Source organism: Acanthopagrus latus, chromosome 8 (genome assembly GCF_904848185.1).
Source record: "Acanthopagrus latus isolate v.2019 chromosome 8, fAcaLat1.1, whole genome shotgun sequence".
Lineage (NCBI taxonomy): Eukaryota > Metazoa > Chordata > Actinopteri > Spariformes > Sparidae > Acanthopagrus > Acanthopagrus latus.
In genome coordinates this window covers 15,732,003-15,749,630 of record NC_051046.1, presented here as the reverse complement: position 1 = coordinate 15,749,630, position 17,628 = coordinate 15,732,003, and the positions used below count along the sequence as shown (strand labels likewise).

Below are 17,628 nucleotides of genomic sequence, written 5' to 3'. Positions count from 1 at the left end.
AAGAGAGAGAGAGAGAGAGAGAGACAGAGAGAGAGAGAGACAGAGAGAGATGGGACACAATCACTGCAATCAGCTAAACAAGGCCTTCCTCTGTTTGGGGCCGAAGAAGTGCACTTGGAAACATTTACTCATTCTCCAAGAGGGTAAATGTCAATCTGCTTTGGGGCGGATTTAGAATCAGCGGCCCCGCTGGGGTTTGTTATGATTTCATTCAACAGTTAATCAGAAAATCTCAGAAATTCACATCCTCAAAGTGAACTGCGGTGTACACACACACTGTATCGCACCAAATCAAATCGGAACGAAAATCAAGCCTCATTTACACAGGGTCAAGTAAACAAATAGTGAGGGACTGGTGTTTACAGTCAAAAGGGAAGGGCTGTGTTGACAAGTGTATGCGCTTTTTGTTCTGTCTGTTTGAGATATCTCATAAAATCCAACAAATCACCGTGAGCTGGCTTTACACAAACAAACAAGGCAATAATAAAGATTTATCTTCACAGAGGGGGACAACGTGTGCTTGTGTGTGTTTGTGTAGTCGCTGTGTGTGTGTTTTGGGTTCAGAGGAGCAGAAGACATGATTGCGTGCGGACGCTGGCCTGCACCACTTCCTCTTCAGAAGCCCGGAGACGTCACAGCCAGCTGTATTGATGCCTCTCACATGTGAACACACACACACACACACACACACACACACACACACACACACACACGGACATACACACACACTTTGGGAGGGTAGTCTGCTCTCGCAAAGCCAAACAAATAGTTGAACTTTCCAGCCAGTGCTGTGACACTGATATAAAAGTGGTAGAGGCAGCAGAAACGTAAAATAAAGGCTGTTTGAACGAGCACCCAATCTAAACTCAGGAAAGCTCCAGCTCATGTCAAATCTGTGTGGCGATAGTGTGTGCGCATGCAAGTCACCTCAGGCAACATGGGTGTATGTGGCAGCCAGATAAGGATGCCAAATGACAGTGTTGTCCTTGATGGCGTGACACCAGGGGCAAAACAAACCAGCTGTTATGGGAATGTGGCCAGCACGGCCCAAATCTGAGCCTGGCTGTTACAGCTGAGTTATGGGCACAGAAGCACTGCAACGGACACAAATAGACACTCTCTGTCTCTGCAGCTGGAGGAGACTCCGTCTTAACCACACACGTGCAAACGGTAAGACAAACGCAACCAAAAAGATTTCTCAGATGATTCCTGGATTTGTTCGGGAGACATTAATAATAATCAATTAACTGGCAGAAAATCTGACAACAAGATCCAAGTGTGACGTAAAATGTTATAAAAACAGTTCCTCCTATTGTCTATTATAAAAACAAAAAGACTGTGTTATTTGTGCCATCAGCAAACAGGCTCCTAAAACAAAAGGCTATAGGCAGCTTTATGGCATATTGTACCAGCATGTCCACTGCATACTGTAAAAGAGTAGCGCCATCTTCTGTTAGGAAAACAACGGCCGGATTACCACTAGACATAACATGCTTCTTTTCATCTTTTCACAGAGTATTCGGTGACACTTTAGGGGTGCCTTATGTTTCAGAGTCCGCCTGTTTGACAATAATAATTAATGTTGCTGGTGTGAAGATGCAACATGTCATCTTACAGTTGTGCAACAGTGTCAAACCATGAGGGGTTCACAGTTCTGAACATTAAAAAAGGAAGATTTTCAAATGACACCCATTTGAAACAGTCCTTTTTTTTTTACTGTTTAACAACCCTTTTTTCTGTTTGTATGATAGCGACACAGCTGAAAAATAAATCTTCCCTGATACAAGAAAGGTAATTACACTTCTGGACGCCAAGTATGTACGGACACCACATGTGTGAGGACAAAACTTTGGCTATGGCGGGACGTTTTGAGCAATATGTTCATTTTAAAAATGAAAAACAGCCCAGAAAATTAAATATGAGAGACTGTAATCACATTTTCCAGGGGGTGGCGAACATATCAAATGTTAAATGATTAATAAGAGTTTGGGTAGTGGCTAGTCATGGTCTCTATGGTATGTACAAGATGACGTTTTCCACGGTCTCCGTTTTGCAGATAAGATCAGGGTGGATGGAAAGATGGAGAGGTGGAGCAAAGGGGAAAACAAGAGAGCAGGAGAAGAGCAGTGAGCGAGCCAGTACAGCAACTTGACTGGAATTCATTTTCTGTGTGGAGAAAGAGTGCCGCGGACGGGCAGGTCAAAACACTGCAAGAGAGAGGGGAAGAGGTCTGCTTCCCATAACTGCTGTTTAAGTTTATTTTAATATTTTAACTGGAGTTAACTGATTAAATTATTACCCATAAGACATTTTGAACTGCTCTAAAAATTGGGGGAAACACTGTAATGTTTTCACCCCATTTAGTAATGACTGTGTGTGCTTGTGTACAGGGTGGTTAAAGTTTTTTTGTATTCAGGAGGACAGAGAGAGGAGGCTCTCGAATTAAGAAGAAAAGCCAAAGGGCCAGAGAAGGCGCCAAGGAGCAGTTATCAAAAAAATGGTATCAGTCATGAAAAAAAAATGCAAACTGTCTACCTCTGCAATACAAATAGCCCATAAATGCCTTGTAAGGGTGGTCTGAAATTGAACCACCTGGAGGAAATAAATGACTGTAAATAAGTTTCTGGTAATAAAAATAACCCTCTACCGCAGGTGTGACAGCTCACTGTGAAGAGGAAAACCATATCAATCATCAATGAAAGGGAACAACAGTATTTACAGAACATCAACGACATCCCCCCAAAACCTGTTGACATGTATAATCTTCTGCATTAAATCCTATGGGACTTTTAATCACCTGATCTGGATGCAATGACGCAACATGACTCAGTCCCAGTGGGAAAGTCACTCTAGTAGTCTCCCACTACTGGGATTAAGCCAATGACATGTTGTCTGTGCAAAGCCCTTTTCACATTGCTTCTGTGTGAACTGTTGACAGTGTTTAAACGTGTGAAAACCCCATGTACTGGTCTGCTGATACTGGTTACAAGACAGGAGTTAGTGGGGAAATTAAAGAGAGTAAATGTTTTCTGTAGCCGTCATTAACATGCCCCGCTGCAGCACCAATAACCCAGGAAACAAAAAGAAAACCTAGTCACATTAGAGGTACATTTTGGTTCACATTAAGCCAACTTGTATGAATGAGCAGGTCAGCAAGAGGGAGGAACACCATCAACACGCATTCACAATTCACAAAGCAAACCAACAGCAGTGAATTCTCAATCCTACGAGGGCATGTGGTGACAAGCCATCCAGTACCTTAGCATGCTCTACAACCTATTGAGAGGGATTTCTTTGACATTTCCCCCAAGACTAAAGGGATAATCCCCTTTATAACTCTCTGTACCTGATATGGCCTTGGCCCTCGACAGTCTATTTAACCCTCGAGAGAGTTCAACAAAACAGCTTCACTTAGAGAGCAGCTAGAGGGGCTCTCTGGTCTGACAAAAGGCCTTTGGCTACGATGACGAGGAGGGAAATCTGTATTATACGTGTCGAAGAATGGAGGTCAGTGCAGGGTGATGGATCGGAGGGAGATGAGGGCTTTGGGGAAGAGAAGAGGGGACATTTTTTGGGGGACTTACTGAGTTTTTTGGGTCACCACTGGCAGGGGAAGGTCCTCACTCATGTAGTCGAGCTCGTCAGTTAAGCTGTTGGCACGGGAGATGTCGATGGACGTGCTGTTGTCATTAATTCTCCTTACTGAAGACAACAAATACAACAGATATTATTTTTTGACAAACTCTATACAAGATTAAATCTGCTGATTTATTATTAACAATATTTTTTGGTGGAAAGAAAACATTTTGGATGCAGATCTCTAAAGCTAACAGACCTAAATATCAATACACACTGTTTGAAGAATATCACTGAGGACGTAATTTCTCATGTGAAGATGAATAATAGTTTGAAATTTCCAGACAAGTGACAAAGTTGTGGTCGAAGGCAAATACAAATGACGGGAGTGCAAACAGATTCAAGTGTGAGGATGAGCGAAAGCAGACACGAAGAAACAGAAAGATACCTGGAGAGCCAGGGCAGCTCAGAGTAAAAGACGACCAAGAATGGTGAGGAGGGCCTGATAACATGCAAAAAAAAAAAAAAAAAAAATTAAAAGAAGAAAGTAGAAACAAGGAGAAAAAGAAGAAAGCACAAAAGCTGAAACAAACAGCTGTTTTATTAGTGAGTTTCTTGATTGTTCAGTTGCTTGGTGTACAACCAAAATGTATACAAGGAGCACACAGTTCTCCTCTACCTGTAAAGCTCTTATCAAACTGTTTCAGTGTGAGTTGCCGAGTTCTGGAGAGAATTCAATGGCACTCGCTGGCACTCTCGTTTGGCTTGTAGTGATCAAGTGCTTGCAAAAACAAAAAGAACTCACATCACTGCGCAGAACGAAACTTGCACCTACTCACGGACAAGAGGCCCGTGACAGAGCCGGACGTAAACATGGTGTCCTGCTTTGCTGAGCTCTAACATTAACTAGCTTAGTTAGCTTAGCTGTCCCACTGGCACGGATAAGGCCGAGCCAAATGCAGCAGACAGGAAGATCAGTGGATGATATCTTATTCAGGATCAAGGCAACACAGGGAACAGGGAAACACGACAGCAGGATGAGGGAGACTCAACAAGGACTGAGCATGACTGGACCGGACATAAATGCAGACTACACTAATGAGGGGACGGTGCAGGTGGAGAGAGGCGGTAAAAAACACAGGTGAGGGTAAAGAGTGGAAATCACTAGGAACATGGAAGGAGATGATAGGCCGGAAAAACAAAGGGGACAGGGCTCGGTTAATTAGATGCGAGACAGATGTGGAGACGAGAATCAGGCTGGTGAGGAGCAGTACAAGAGAAAAAGAGGGAACACAGAGCAAAATACCCTGGAAAAACACATTTAACACGAATAAAATTAAACTGAAATGACAGGACCACAACATTAGTTAGCCAGTCTCTCATCCATGACTACCTGCAAGCTTTATTCTGCACAGTGACAGGGTGTAGTTTGGTCAGAAAGAAAATTCCTGCCTGAAAGTTCCTTCATGAAACTGTCTGGATTTTCATGATTTCTGGAAGAGATATTGCTGTTGGGTTTTGCAAATTTTTTTTTTTTTTTTTGTTTTGGCACTTTGAGGACCACAAGCCTTGATTCCATCTAGTCTCATTTTATTCGAGAGAAGGCAGACGTCCCTGCAGCCAATACCTCCAAATTACAGCAAACCCCCCCAAAAACAGTCTAGATGGATGAATAACACACGTCGTAAGAAGAAAAATATGTATTTTATGTGTATTTTTCTCTCAAAAGGATGCAAAACTTTCATATGAAAAGAAATTAAGTGGTTTCAGAGCTGAGATCCATATTTTTGGACAATTTATGCGTGGAAAACAGAGATTGCAGCGCTCCAGTTCAACAGTGCAGCTGGCTGGCTGCTGGCTCGGCTAAAACAACAGCAAAGAATAACATGTGTAGCTGGGTCTTGACCTGCAGTCAGACTGTCAGAGTCTGAGGTTGACAAGTCTCTCCTCCAAACCACCAGGCCCCCATTGTGATATAAAGAATGGAGGCAAATCTGTGCCCAAGAACAGAATGACCATGCCAATTCAAGCAAAATCCATTCAACCTCTCTTGTGCTCCATCATCGAGTTTGTTTAACATTGTCCAATCCGGAAGCAGAGACAGCAATTGAGAGAGGGAAGGAGAGAAAGTGAGAGAGTGAGAGAGCGAGAGAGGAAGGGTGGGTGGGTGGGGGGGGTGATCAGAGCTAACAAGAGCCACCTTTAGCCTCGACTTCAGCTCACTGAAGGAGATGTGAACTGGCTTATCGGCTACACAAACAGGATAAGGTTTTATTAACAGCATGTCGTTTATCAGGCCCATCGGCGCAAACGTGTTTGGTCGGGGTAGTGTGAGCAAAGAACGGGAGAGGTGGAAAGAAAGGAAAAAAAGAAAGAAAGAAAGTGAGAAAGAGGTTCAAAGAGAGAGAGAGAGAGACAGAGAGAGAGAGGCGCTCCATTGAGAGATTCTCACAGACAGGGAGGTGAGTTTGGCCAGACAGATAAGTGGAGCGATAAGCTGACTAAATCAAACAATGACCAGTTTATTTCTGACCACTGGAGCTCCACAATGGCCGCTTATCAACTCCCCCCCCCCCCTCTCTCTAGGTCTAGGTCCCCACAGTCCCCTGGGCCCCTGTCCATTCCTAGCCAGGCCAGCCCTGTTCCTCACCCGTGGTGTTGGCAGGACACCCAGTAAAGAAAACAGGCCAGGTCAACCCGGGACCAGTGTCTGAGTCTCTCTGCTTGGCTCTGGTTTGGTCCGGTTGGGGACAAAGGCCTAGCCAGCCAGCAAGTCTAATTAAAATACTGTCTGGGCCACATTAAAAAGGCAGGCTAGCTAATGATTAACACAGAGTAGTTTTTTAAAAGGAGGCAGAGCAGTACTTAAACAGTGGAAGAGGGCTACCAGTTAGACAGCGCAGTGATCACATATACACTGTATATTCACATCGTGTTTGAGTTAAGACTCACCTGGCTGTCGGAACATTCTGTTGATTCCTGCAAAGACAGGTGGAAAAGTCATTAATATGGATTGCAACACGGCTCGAGCACATATTGACACATCCTTCCGACTGATGTAATCAATAAATCTCTATCAGTTGCTGTTTTGCAACGTAGCAGCATTCTGTTGCACAACCATTTCCTCCTTTATTGACATGGATGATTCATTTGATGTCTGTTGCCAAGCACTTCAGTGGAAGGTGTGTATTAAAAGTGGCCATCTATCTATACTCTTCAAAAAACATTGAGTGCCCTTTTTGGCTGCAGCACATAGCTATTTTCCGGACATAAGCTTTAAAAAATCCACTGTATGCTACATGCTCAGCACAGAATGGAAGACGGACACAGTTAGCAACTAGCTGTTGTATATAGTGGTGTATTTAGCAGCTAAAGAGTCAGATGGAGGCAAAAAATACTGCTAAAAGTGATTATATATTTGGCTTACATTGGCCAGGTGACCAAGATCACACCCCGGACAAACACTTATGTTGTTCCATAAGTGCTAGATGTCTAAACAAGCAACTGTTGTGTGAACAAGTTGGCACATCAGCTTAAAATGCAATGATATCTCAGTGCGGTGTCCATGACTTGTTTGCCACAACTGGTTGTAAAAAAAAAAAAAGCAATTTCAGGTTTAAAAAGGATATGATAATACCATGGACAACAGTAACAGGTGTCAAAGACAGTATGGGAAAAGCACGATGGCGGGCGATATTAGTCATCCATGTTGTTTTTTTAATGCAACAGTTTGCTTAACGGATTTACCATGAACCTTACACGTTGTTAGCTGACTCACACACAGCACACAGTGTTTCATAAAACCGTTCGAAATACATTTGCAACTCTTTTAAGGGATCTAGCAGCCCAGTTCCAGGCTGAAACAGTGATGCTGAAACAATAAATAAAGAAGCGGCAGCCCTGCTGTAGACAGTTAACATTGCAGATGCCTGTTTTTATGGCTGGATCTGAGGCAGAGATCATACAGTCCCACGCTGTTTCAACTCTCCACAATATCATTAGTGACAGCCGGCTGCAGGCTTCTTTACATGGTTTTATGTCATCCACGGCCTGGCCGCTTCTTTTTTCCACTCCATAGTCTCAACATGTGTGTTTATTTATTTATGTTTATTTACTGATTATATAAGCAAGACATTAACATTTTTAGAACATTTTAGAACACACTGTAAAACGCATGGAGTGTGTTTGACTTGACTGCTTTTTCCACATGAACTTAAGACACATGTTCTCCGCCATTATCTGAGATCCACCCAATTAAGCAGGAAACGAAAACAACGTTTCCCCTCGTAAGTGGTTGCTCCTCTCGTGATGGTCTGCCTTCATGTCAAGTTTATGTCACTCCATCTCCTTTTATGATCGCACGCTTTGACAGGAAAAACTCATAAAGTGCATTTATTAACCTGGAGTCTGGGTCAATTCATTTGGCGGGGATGTCTTTTAACACAGGAAGTTTAACCACCGGCCCCTTAACCAACCAACCATCAGCATGTGACCATCGTACACTGTGTGCATCACAGTGTATAAATTGTCAAATTGTCATGGTGACTATATATCAAATTTTATAATCATCTAATACTAAATCCGGAATCACCACCATCAGTCTGTCCATGCCCATTCAGCCTGATGACAGAAATAAAAAGAACACCTGAGCTTTGGCACAACTGGAGCAATATTGGCAAACTGCAAGTAGCATAGCAAGAAATTCCCACTTGTGACCTTGACAAGCCCGCATTTTAACATTTTTCCACTTAAGCCCAGTATGAGCGTCTGTGGCCAGCAAAGGGGACAAGTGAAGCAGTAAAGAGCCTGTAACCATGACCTCTAATCACCACTGAGACTGTAATAGCTTCCATCTGGCCCACTGAAGACACCTGGCAGCCATCTTGGGTCTAAGGGGATTAGGATAGGGCCTCTGTTTACTGTGTGAAAATTAGAAACCAGCACATAACAACTTCTCCCATAATGTGTTATGGTCTGCACTGTTTGTATGAAGTGGGAGAACCAAGCTGCAAATTCCTGAAAGAAGTTAGCTCTGAACGCCACATTCAGGTTGTCCATTCTTTGATTGCTTTGTGTGTCAAGTTGAAACAACTATGACAATATTACAATGACAGAATTTTGAATATGACTAAGATTCATGGTTCTCACATCTTCTTAACCATCAAATTCAGTGTCTTTTTAAGGACTTGCCTGGCCAACTTCATTCACATTCAAGGACCCAACACAGCATACTCTGAGACACAGATCAGGGTTAATTGCGGTTGCAACAGTGAGAATTTTTATAATGAGACCTAGCAGCCTTTACAGAAGCGCACCGACAACAATTAGAAAGACAAAGAGGCTTCAATGTGTGTGCACTTCTTAATTGTGTTGCTTTGTGCCAGAGATGGCAGGAAATGGTGGCCTATTTACTAACAATGAAGATTTCTACTCTTACATAAAATATATAAATTCAATGATCCATGTCTATTTAAAAAAGAAAACCTTAAGGCCTTGATTTTCTTTTCCTCAAATTCAGTTTTTGGAGGATTTCAACCAGTTGTGGGAGCCCTAAAGAGTCTACCAGCTCTGTGAGGTTGTTCTTCAGCTTTGCTAAGAGCTGATGATAATGTTAACGTGTTGATGTTTAGCAGGCAGCATAATTATCATGTCACTAAGTTCGTTGAGTATGTTACCATGATTACATTTACTAATTAGCACTAAACACAAAGTACTGATAGACTGATGAGAATGTAATTGTTTTTACAGGTATGTGGTTGTAAGCCAGAGTGTTAGACAAATTAATATTTTGACCTGGTGAAGGCACTAAAGGAAAACTGAGACCAGAAAGCACCCATGGGAATGAACATGCAGTGCGAGCTCCTTTAAATAGGCCATCATTCATGATAATCTGATGATGGCATTATTAGATTTTGTAAACTGGCAACAGAATTAGCCACTGGGTATTATTCTATGTTTATTTTACAGTATTATTTTTGCAGATTCAAAATAAGGATGACAATCAATTCCCAATGTAAAAGGACAGGCTAACAGCAAATGTTTCCAAAGCAAGAGTTATTAAAAAGTCTCTCCTTGTGGAGTGTTTTTCCTGCCTTTTTAAATGCCCTGAATGCAAAAGCACATCAAACTTTTTACTGAAATAATGGATTTCCAAGGCCTTCGAGGCAGCATGACATCAATTCACGGCCCGCAACACACATTATTTCATCAAACAAAATTGTATTAAAGGGAACAGAAAAAGCTTGCTTTCATTACTGCAGTAATTCACTTCTTCAAATGCCCTCCACATGACACGGGCTTCACTGCCAGCTGGCCTTGCAGTGGCAAAGATAACTTTACAACGATATTCATTGCAATTCAAAAACACCTTCTTGAAAGAACAGGGTGTTCTGAGGTGTAACGTTTTTAATTAAGAAATCTGCTATTAAAATGTCCAAAATGAAGTCAGTTTAATCAAGCAGTAAAAAAAAGAACAGGGCTCGGTGCTTTCAAGTTTTAATCTTGGCAGGTTGAATGTGCTGGGACTGAGCTGTTGAAGGGTATTTATAGAGGTTAATTCAAGACACAGGCAGTGGAGTCTGTTGACCACAGACTGAAAAACTAACAAGTGGCAATCCCCACTGAAATGTATTTGATAACAACTTGGACACTGTATATTACAGTAACATGAAGAGAGCTGTGGTCTCTGGTCTCTGTATATTACCTTCAACAGCCCCCCTTTGTCCTCCCTGGAAAAATGACACGTCTTTCTTCTCCCCAGCATCCTCAATGTGATCGTAGGTGATCTGGGGGATCGATACAGCCCTCTCTGAGGCCGCGCCCATCGATCCATTTCCTCTGGGCTTCACCCTCCTCTTGGGCCCCCTTCTCTGACAGACAGGAAACATCAACACAGTTAAGGCGCAAGAAGTGTTTGAATGCTGTGACGACTGGCTTTAATCACAATTAACAGAGTCTTTAAAGAGCCATCATGATTTTTGAGTTGAACCAATCATTCACAAGCGAGCTTCTGTCTCAGTTTTGGATCCAGCAAAATTTCACTAATCTAATCAGCATCTCCCCTCCAGAGAGGCGATGCACACAGTCTTAGAAAAGCTCTTTATTTCGGTCCCTCAGGGGCAAAATTATTTCGGGAGACCAACAAAAAGGCCCCATAAGTCACAGGGGCCCTCGACCACAATAATGTGGCTTGAGGGAATAGTTTGTCAGTGATCTGCAAGGCTTCAGTTCATGCCGAGAGAAAAATATCTCAGAGGCGCTGCCTTAAATGTTGGCTTTCTCGTGATGCTGTGTACTGTGTGTTACTTGATAGGATGGTCAGTGTGGGACTGCAGTGGCAAGAGAGACTGGAATAAATGTGGACCGCATTTGCATTCGTCCAAATAAACAAAACACATGAAACTAAAGTTTTAGCACTGCAGAGGCATGATCAACCGGCAAAATCATTTAATATGGACTAGAAAGCAGCCATTTTTGTAACCTAAAGACGCCCGCTTTGCTTTGCTCGCAAGTGGTTGTTGTTGGTGAGAACATCTTCACTGGAACTGCTGGCTATTTACACTTTTTTGCTACGTGTTATGAGTAGGAATTGTAGCAAACAATTTACTGTATCCTCTATTCAAAATGCACATAGATGGTGCTAAGAGGTTAGTACCACAATAGATTTCAGCCGTTCAAAATAGTTAGACAGTAAATTCACTTTTCCAGCCATTTCAGCCAGGTGTTGAGAAGTCCTACTGCGCCAAAAACACTGAAACACCAAAACATTATTATTTTCTCACAGTGTTTCCTCACAAAGTTCACATTGTTGTCAGGCATCATAATCCTACCAGATTCCATGTTTGCACGCCGGTGACGTCAGCGGTACATGTTCAATCTCAGTTTCTCTGAGTGAGATCAGAGCAATGTGTCGTGTGAGTCAGTGAGTTTCTGAGGACCTAAATGGTGCCTCCGGTCCAAGCCTTAGACCCGCTGACCCACGCCAACGTCATGGACGTGGCCTTTACAGAAACTCAATTATTTGGACTCAATGGATCAGACTTTGGCATTGACAGTTGGCCAGTGGTTCAATCCAAATACCCGAGGTTTGAATGACTCATTAGCAGGGAGAGTGAGAGAGGGAGGTGGTGGTGGGTGTCATAAGATTGAAGGAAAAAAAAGAGAGAGAAAAGAGACCGAGAGAGAGAGTGGGATGGAAGGGCAGGAAGAAAAAAAAAACTGCAACAGACTCTGAGTTATAGAGAGAGAAAGATAAAGCAACAGAGACTGATGGAGTGATTCAAAGAGGAGAGGAGGACAACCATTGTGAACAAGAATGAGGCAGAGGAAAATATGCAGAAAGAGATGAGACGGGAGCAGAAAAGGAAAGAGTGAAAATAAAGTCAGTTAAACAGGAGAGGAGTTCTGAAAGACGGGGGTAAAGAAAGGGGAGAGAGAGGAGAGTCAGAGGAGAAAGTCACATGCTGAAACAGAAAAGAGCGGAAGCAGCCTTCATTCTCCCCAATACATGTGGGTTCAATGCTACACAAAGATTTTTTTGTTGTTGTTCTACTAGACAAAGGTTTACTCCCATGAGAAAGGCGGCAGTGACATCATCTCAACTGACTGAGTCTTTGTCCGACGGAGACAAAGGCCTCGAGTCATCCTGGTGGAGTCAGGCCTTCGGGGAGGGGGAGCCGCTGTGTGTGCGTGCATTTGTGTGTTTCGTGTGTCCCTCCACGTGTGTGTATGTTTGTGGGAACTTAACTTGCCCCTTTATGTTGCGCGGCCTAGGCGCAACATAGCTAATATTGTTGTGAAAGGTGAACCGCACAAGAAGACAATACAGTGTGGGCCAGTCTTACGCAAATCCGCCCTGCAGTATCACAGTCCGATGGCTTTTCTAACAATGCTCCTTTGTAGACTATTTGATGTCCTGCACCTTAAGCTCAAATGATTCTTTCAAAAGGTCCGCTAAAAAAGTTTTTTTTCCTCCTGTATGCGAAATGCTACGCGTTGCCATTTTCATATGAGTTATCTTTAACCAAAAAAATACGCAAATAAATGGTCGTACAATCCGGATTTTAAGGCTGGATGTTGTCGTTTTTCCGGGCGGGGTTTCACCTTTATAGGATAGACACAATAAACAGTGAGACAAAGAGAGACAAAGAGCTGAGAACATGTCCCTGGTAGAATTCAATCCCACGACATCAAAGACATGCGTTCCTATTTTTAACAATATGGAATGGCTACGGAAGAAAATATGGGAAAAAAGTAAATCAATTGTGACTGAAAATAACACAAACACTGGATATTTACCGATATGTTCAGTCTCCTGATGTTTGGGCTGGAGTTGTCAGGCTCCACTGTGGTGACGGACTGCGGAGTCAGAACGTACATTTTCCACGTAGCAGCGCAGCCGTTTGGTTTCTCTGCTGCATAGCACCTCCAAAGTGTCTGAAGCGGACAGGTTAAAGCATAGATTTAGCGCTAGTCACTTAGCCAAGAATATTCAAAGGAAGCATAGAACTAGGCCAGTGTTGCAGCTGTATTAACCAGAAATTCAGTGACGTGACAACACTTGTGCAATTGTGCTTATTTTTGTCTCTCTTTCTTCACGTGCATTCGTCTCTAATTGCTTTACAGTTTATATTTTGCTATCCTTTAAGAGGTGCTCTAAAAATTAAGTCTTTTTTTTTTTTTTTTTCCAAAAGTAATGGAGTGGATATCTGCATTATTTTGTCAGTGGCCTGCAGAGTCCGTGTCACAGGTGTCTAAACTTTGCTTGTGTCTCAGTGTGCTCCATGTAATCGTAACTCATGCAACGGTTAGCTTTTGGCACAACTAGCCACTTCTTCGTCTCATTTCACTCTTGGCAAGTGTGATACGGATCACCTTTTCCACGGCTCAATGGGAATTGCAGACAACACATACTGTTACTTCAGATCTGAAATGTGAACTGTTTGCACAATTCAAAAACAAGGATCAGATTGCGAATATTTCCTTGCCATGTTCATGTTCCAATACAAAGTGTGCTATACAGGTCATGTGTCTCCTGTTCAATCACTGATGAGTGCTCGTCTGACCTGGTATTTAGTGTACACCTTGTGGATTACAGCACTACGTTTTTTAACGCTGAGGCTGTTTCCACCCCATGCTAAGGTGTACCTGTATGAGGCAGGCTGCAGCAGGGATCTGTCTGTTGAAGTGCTTCTGTCTCTGCTTCTGTTGGACTTTCAGGGCAAACCCCGAACCCAGGATACCCTAATCAGAAAGAACAAGGTTGGACTGTATCGAAGAAAACACTAAGCATAGAGGTTAAGATCCAGAAAATCAGATGAATATAATCTTTTTTTTTAAATACAGCAAAACCAAATATAGACAAAAATAGTCTAATTGCACTTCAACACATAAATTAAGCCAAAATAAAAAATGAAAGACACTCAACCAATCTGTAATAAATTTGGGACTATGTGAAACAAAATTAGTACAACAAATTATTCCTATTCATGAATTGCATATCATTTAGATTAAAATTATAGTTACAGCTGGCAGAGCGAAGAAGGAGATGGCGAAGACACTGAAGCAGGAGGCGATGGCCTTTCCTATCCACGTTTGAGGAATTTTGTCTCCATAGCCGATAGTGGTGACAGTCACCTACAGACAGAGCGTGGATCAGGTTCATCCTACATCTATAAACATTCTCATTAGCAGATGGCAACATACACAGACCCTTCACTGATGAATAAAAAAAATGGATGAACCTACTGTAACTGATGCTAATGTAAAATGAATATACATAATATTGCTTTAAATGTTAAATAATGCAGTTGTACATTAACTAAGTGTCACTAAAGGCATTCTCAGTCTACTTCTAAGGGTGAATTGTAGAGATTGTGGCATTTATTGTCTTCATAAGTCTGTTTTCAAAGTTTGCAAGACCCCATTAACCAGCAGATCTGTGCTATGTTAACATGCCAAAAGATGAGGTAGCCAACTAGACAACAATGCTGTATGTATGATTTACTTTACATGTCTTTCCCAAACTTCCATACTGTAAATTATGCACCAAGAGTTAAAGTTACACAGCGGTTAAGGGGCTTGTGCCAAAACAGAACAAATTTTAACACAATACTCTGTTTTAATGGCACAAATGGAAGAAATTCCTAGGCTATTTCAAGTCTGGCTAGTGCACAGGACATTTCAAAATTGAGAAAAAGAGAGTGCAATTTATATCACTGATCCTGATTGCAATCAAATAGATCATGATATTCTTGATGTTGCAGATTGCCCAGCCCTAACTCATAGAGTTCCCGCTTATTTATCAGCGGGAATTATTACTGCTGATGTAGTGAAAATGTCAGTCAATGCAGAGCTCTCAAAGCTTTACCACAACAGTCTATAACAGGAGTTAGACAATAAAGCAAGAAAAGTTCATCAGCCGTTCTGGCCTTACTTTCACAACTGTCAGTGATGGCGGGAGCATTTGAGGCTCTCCCTCCTCAAAGGGAATAAGATTCCCAACCACTAATCCTCAGCGAGTGTAGGAATTTTGCCAGGGTGAGCGGGGGAAAACAAATACCTCTTTGCATTTGCATGTACACCCACTTTGAAAGCCGAGCCAATTCTGACACATTCAGAACACACTTGGCTTACCGAGGGTGTCTATGGGGCATCGGCGCGTGAGCCGCCACTGAGCGCTAACACAAAGCGGCTGATGTAAGGTGAGATACTTAAAAGGGCTTTGGGAGTAAAAAAGAAGGAGCAGGGGCGGGAAGGGTGGGTGGGTGTATGTTGGGGGGTGGGTGGAGTGGTGGGGGATTTAATCCCTCATCCACAAATCCGATGACTAAACAATGTCCTCCTGACCATCAGAGTGGAATGGTCTACTCAAAAACACTCCTCTCATTCAGATTGTAGGGTGTGTAGCAAAAACCCCCTCATGTCTACACAAAGGTCACAAACCTGGTCTTTGACAATGTGTTAGTTAGCGTGTGCACGTCTACATGCTTATATACATGTTCCTATGAATGCTGATCTCCAAGCATATGTTCTGTATGTGTGATTACACCCAATTCAAATGGGACCCTTTATAATGGTTGACCCTTATTAAGGTCCTTGTAATGAGCGTAAGTTAACAGGTTATGAGGCCCCTATAAGTGCTCATTAGAAGCTTTTTTCTATAAGAAACTTGACTGCTTAAAAAACATTGATAAAGCTGAATTTTGCTTTTGTCTGAATTGTTTATTATAGCATTATAAACATTGTTAATACATTAATTAATACATACTAACTTAAGGTTTTGCAGCTAACAGATCTAAAGCAAAATCAATGCCTTATTAATATCAATTACTCCTTACACTCACATAGTCTATAACTGTTAATAAGCGTTTTATAAGGGCTTTATTGTCTATATACTTACTATTGTTACAAAGACCTTAATATAAAGGGTAGCACTATAATGCATTACAGTGTGCCTATTCTTATAACAATCATGAATTTTCAAAATGTTTTTTATTGTGATATTTTATGTTGACCTATTAGGTCAAGTATCAATACTTTATAATTACTGGTCACTCACTAGTTTTTCCAAGTTTACAAATTTTCGCATTTAAATAATACATTAAAATAATTTTATAGCACATTATAACCATTATCATACTGCACCATAATGTCATTGACATTATAAGTTGATCAGCAGCCAGCTTGTAATGTATTACATCTGCCTATGACACAATGAGTTTGAGTTTTTTACTAAATGCACCCAATGGTCACTGACAAGTTACTGTAAGTGGCCAGTGGGTGATTTAAATAAAAATAAAAAATGGAATTGTCATAGGCAGATGTAATACATTATGAGCTTGTTATTAGTCACTATACTTGGTCAGTGTTTTTAAGGTTGTGGCACTGACCCAAATTATACTGATGTTTAAAATGCATTAATGAATATTGATTCCTATAACTATGATGCTAAGGTTCTATAGGGGCATTAAAGGTAAGTTCATGATGTGTTATTATGCATTGGCTTCATAGACAGTGTTATAGCACTATGAGCTAGTTTGAAAAGGGTTGTTAAAACCAAATAGCCATTACCTAGCCATAGGGAACTGGCAAAAGAAGAAGAGAAGCAGGAAAGGTGAGGGAGTGAGCGAGAGAAAGAGGGGGAGAAAGGGATATGAATCATTGCATCGGCTTGTCCTCCAGCTGTGCCCCGCACCTGCACATCCGAATGTGGAAATCATGCCAAGAGAAGGAATACACGCTGGGAGGGCTTAGCATTCTCCAATCGGCGCAATCTCAGTTCAATAAGCACACACACATATGCGCGCACACACGTACGCACACACACAGACACACACACAGACACAGAACCAAACCTATTGTAATAGCGTTTCATGTCTCTCAAGTTTACAGTCTCAGAAAAACAAAAAGGTGCAAATCCCAGACCCCGATTCTTTTCTCGGCATTGTGAGTAGAGCAACACAAATAACAGCTTTCTTCAACTTTCCATAGAGCAGCAAGGAGCACTGTGACCCCTCTAACCCTCGTTACATAAAGGTAGTAATCCCACAATTAAAGTTTTAATTAAGGGAACTGACACTTTATATTGGTGCTCTAAAAGTTCTTTGAGCCAAAGAGCCCAGAGGTGAATGGTTTATTACCGTCTCTTTGTGGCACATTGATCCCCTGCACAAGGCTGCCATAGGTTTCTCATTACTCTGCGCTTTCAATTCAAATGTTTAATTAACTACTCTGGAAACCCGAGCCTCGGTACAGAGGGAATAAGCAAAACCAGCTCTACGCACGGAAAACATCAACACACCTGCCTGTGTGTTGAGTGTTGCAGCAACACATGCATGCTGCACGAAGAACCAAAGAGGAGAATAAAAAAAAAAAAAAACAACACAAGGAGGTTAATAATTGGTCTACCCAGGGTGGGCCAGCCATCTCCATTTTTCTAGTTAAGACTCCACTTGTGAGTGCATTGTGAAGATTATTTATTGCAGCTCTCGCTCTTGGAGAAAATAATCTTTTTTTCCTGTACGTGTGATGTGGCCCTTCAGGTACGTAAGC

At 41.9% G+C, this 17,628-nt stretch overlaps 1 protein-coding gene across 13 annotated transcripts in view; it reads right to left on the bottom strand.

Moving 5' to 3' along the window:
- Nucleotides 1–17,628, bottom strand: part of kcnq1.2 (potassium voltage-gated channel, KQT-like subfamily, member 1.2) — a 171,653-nt gene that overhangs the window by 131,850 nt on the left and 22,175 nt on the right. For 10 of the 13 annotated variants that reach the window (XR_005076581.1, XR_005076580.1, XM_037107771.1 and 7 more), the window contains exons 8-14: nt 14,101–14,211; nt 13,723–13,818; nt 12,874–13,011; nt 10,280–10,445; nt 6,529–6,555; nt 4,025–4,078; nt 3,585–3,702 (exon numbers count right to left, since the gene is read on the bottom strand). Coding sequence is in view for 10 of the 13 variants with exons in the window: in XM_037107771.1 (XP_036963666.1) it covers nt 3,585–3,702; nt 4,025–4,078; nt 6,529–6,555; nt 10,280–10,445; nt 12,874–13,011; nt 13,723–13,818; nt 14,101–14,211 (710 nt within the window). In the remaining 3 variants the exon portion in view is untranslated. The remainder of the gene's footprint in view (nt 1–3,584; nt 3,703–4,024; nt 4,079–6,528; nt 6,556–10,279; nt 10,446–12,873; nt 13,012–13,722; nt 13,819–14,100; nt 14,212–17,628) is intronic. The other 3 variants (XR_005076582.1, XM_037107775.1, XM_037107781.1) reach the window with 1 other exon arrangement.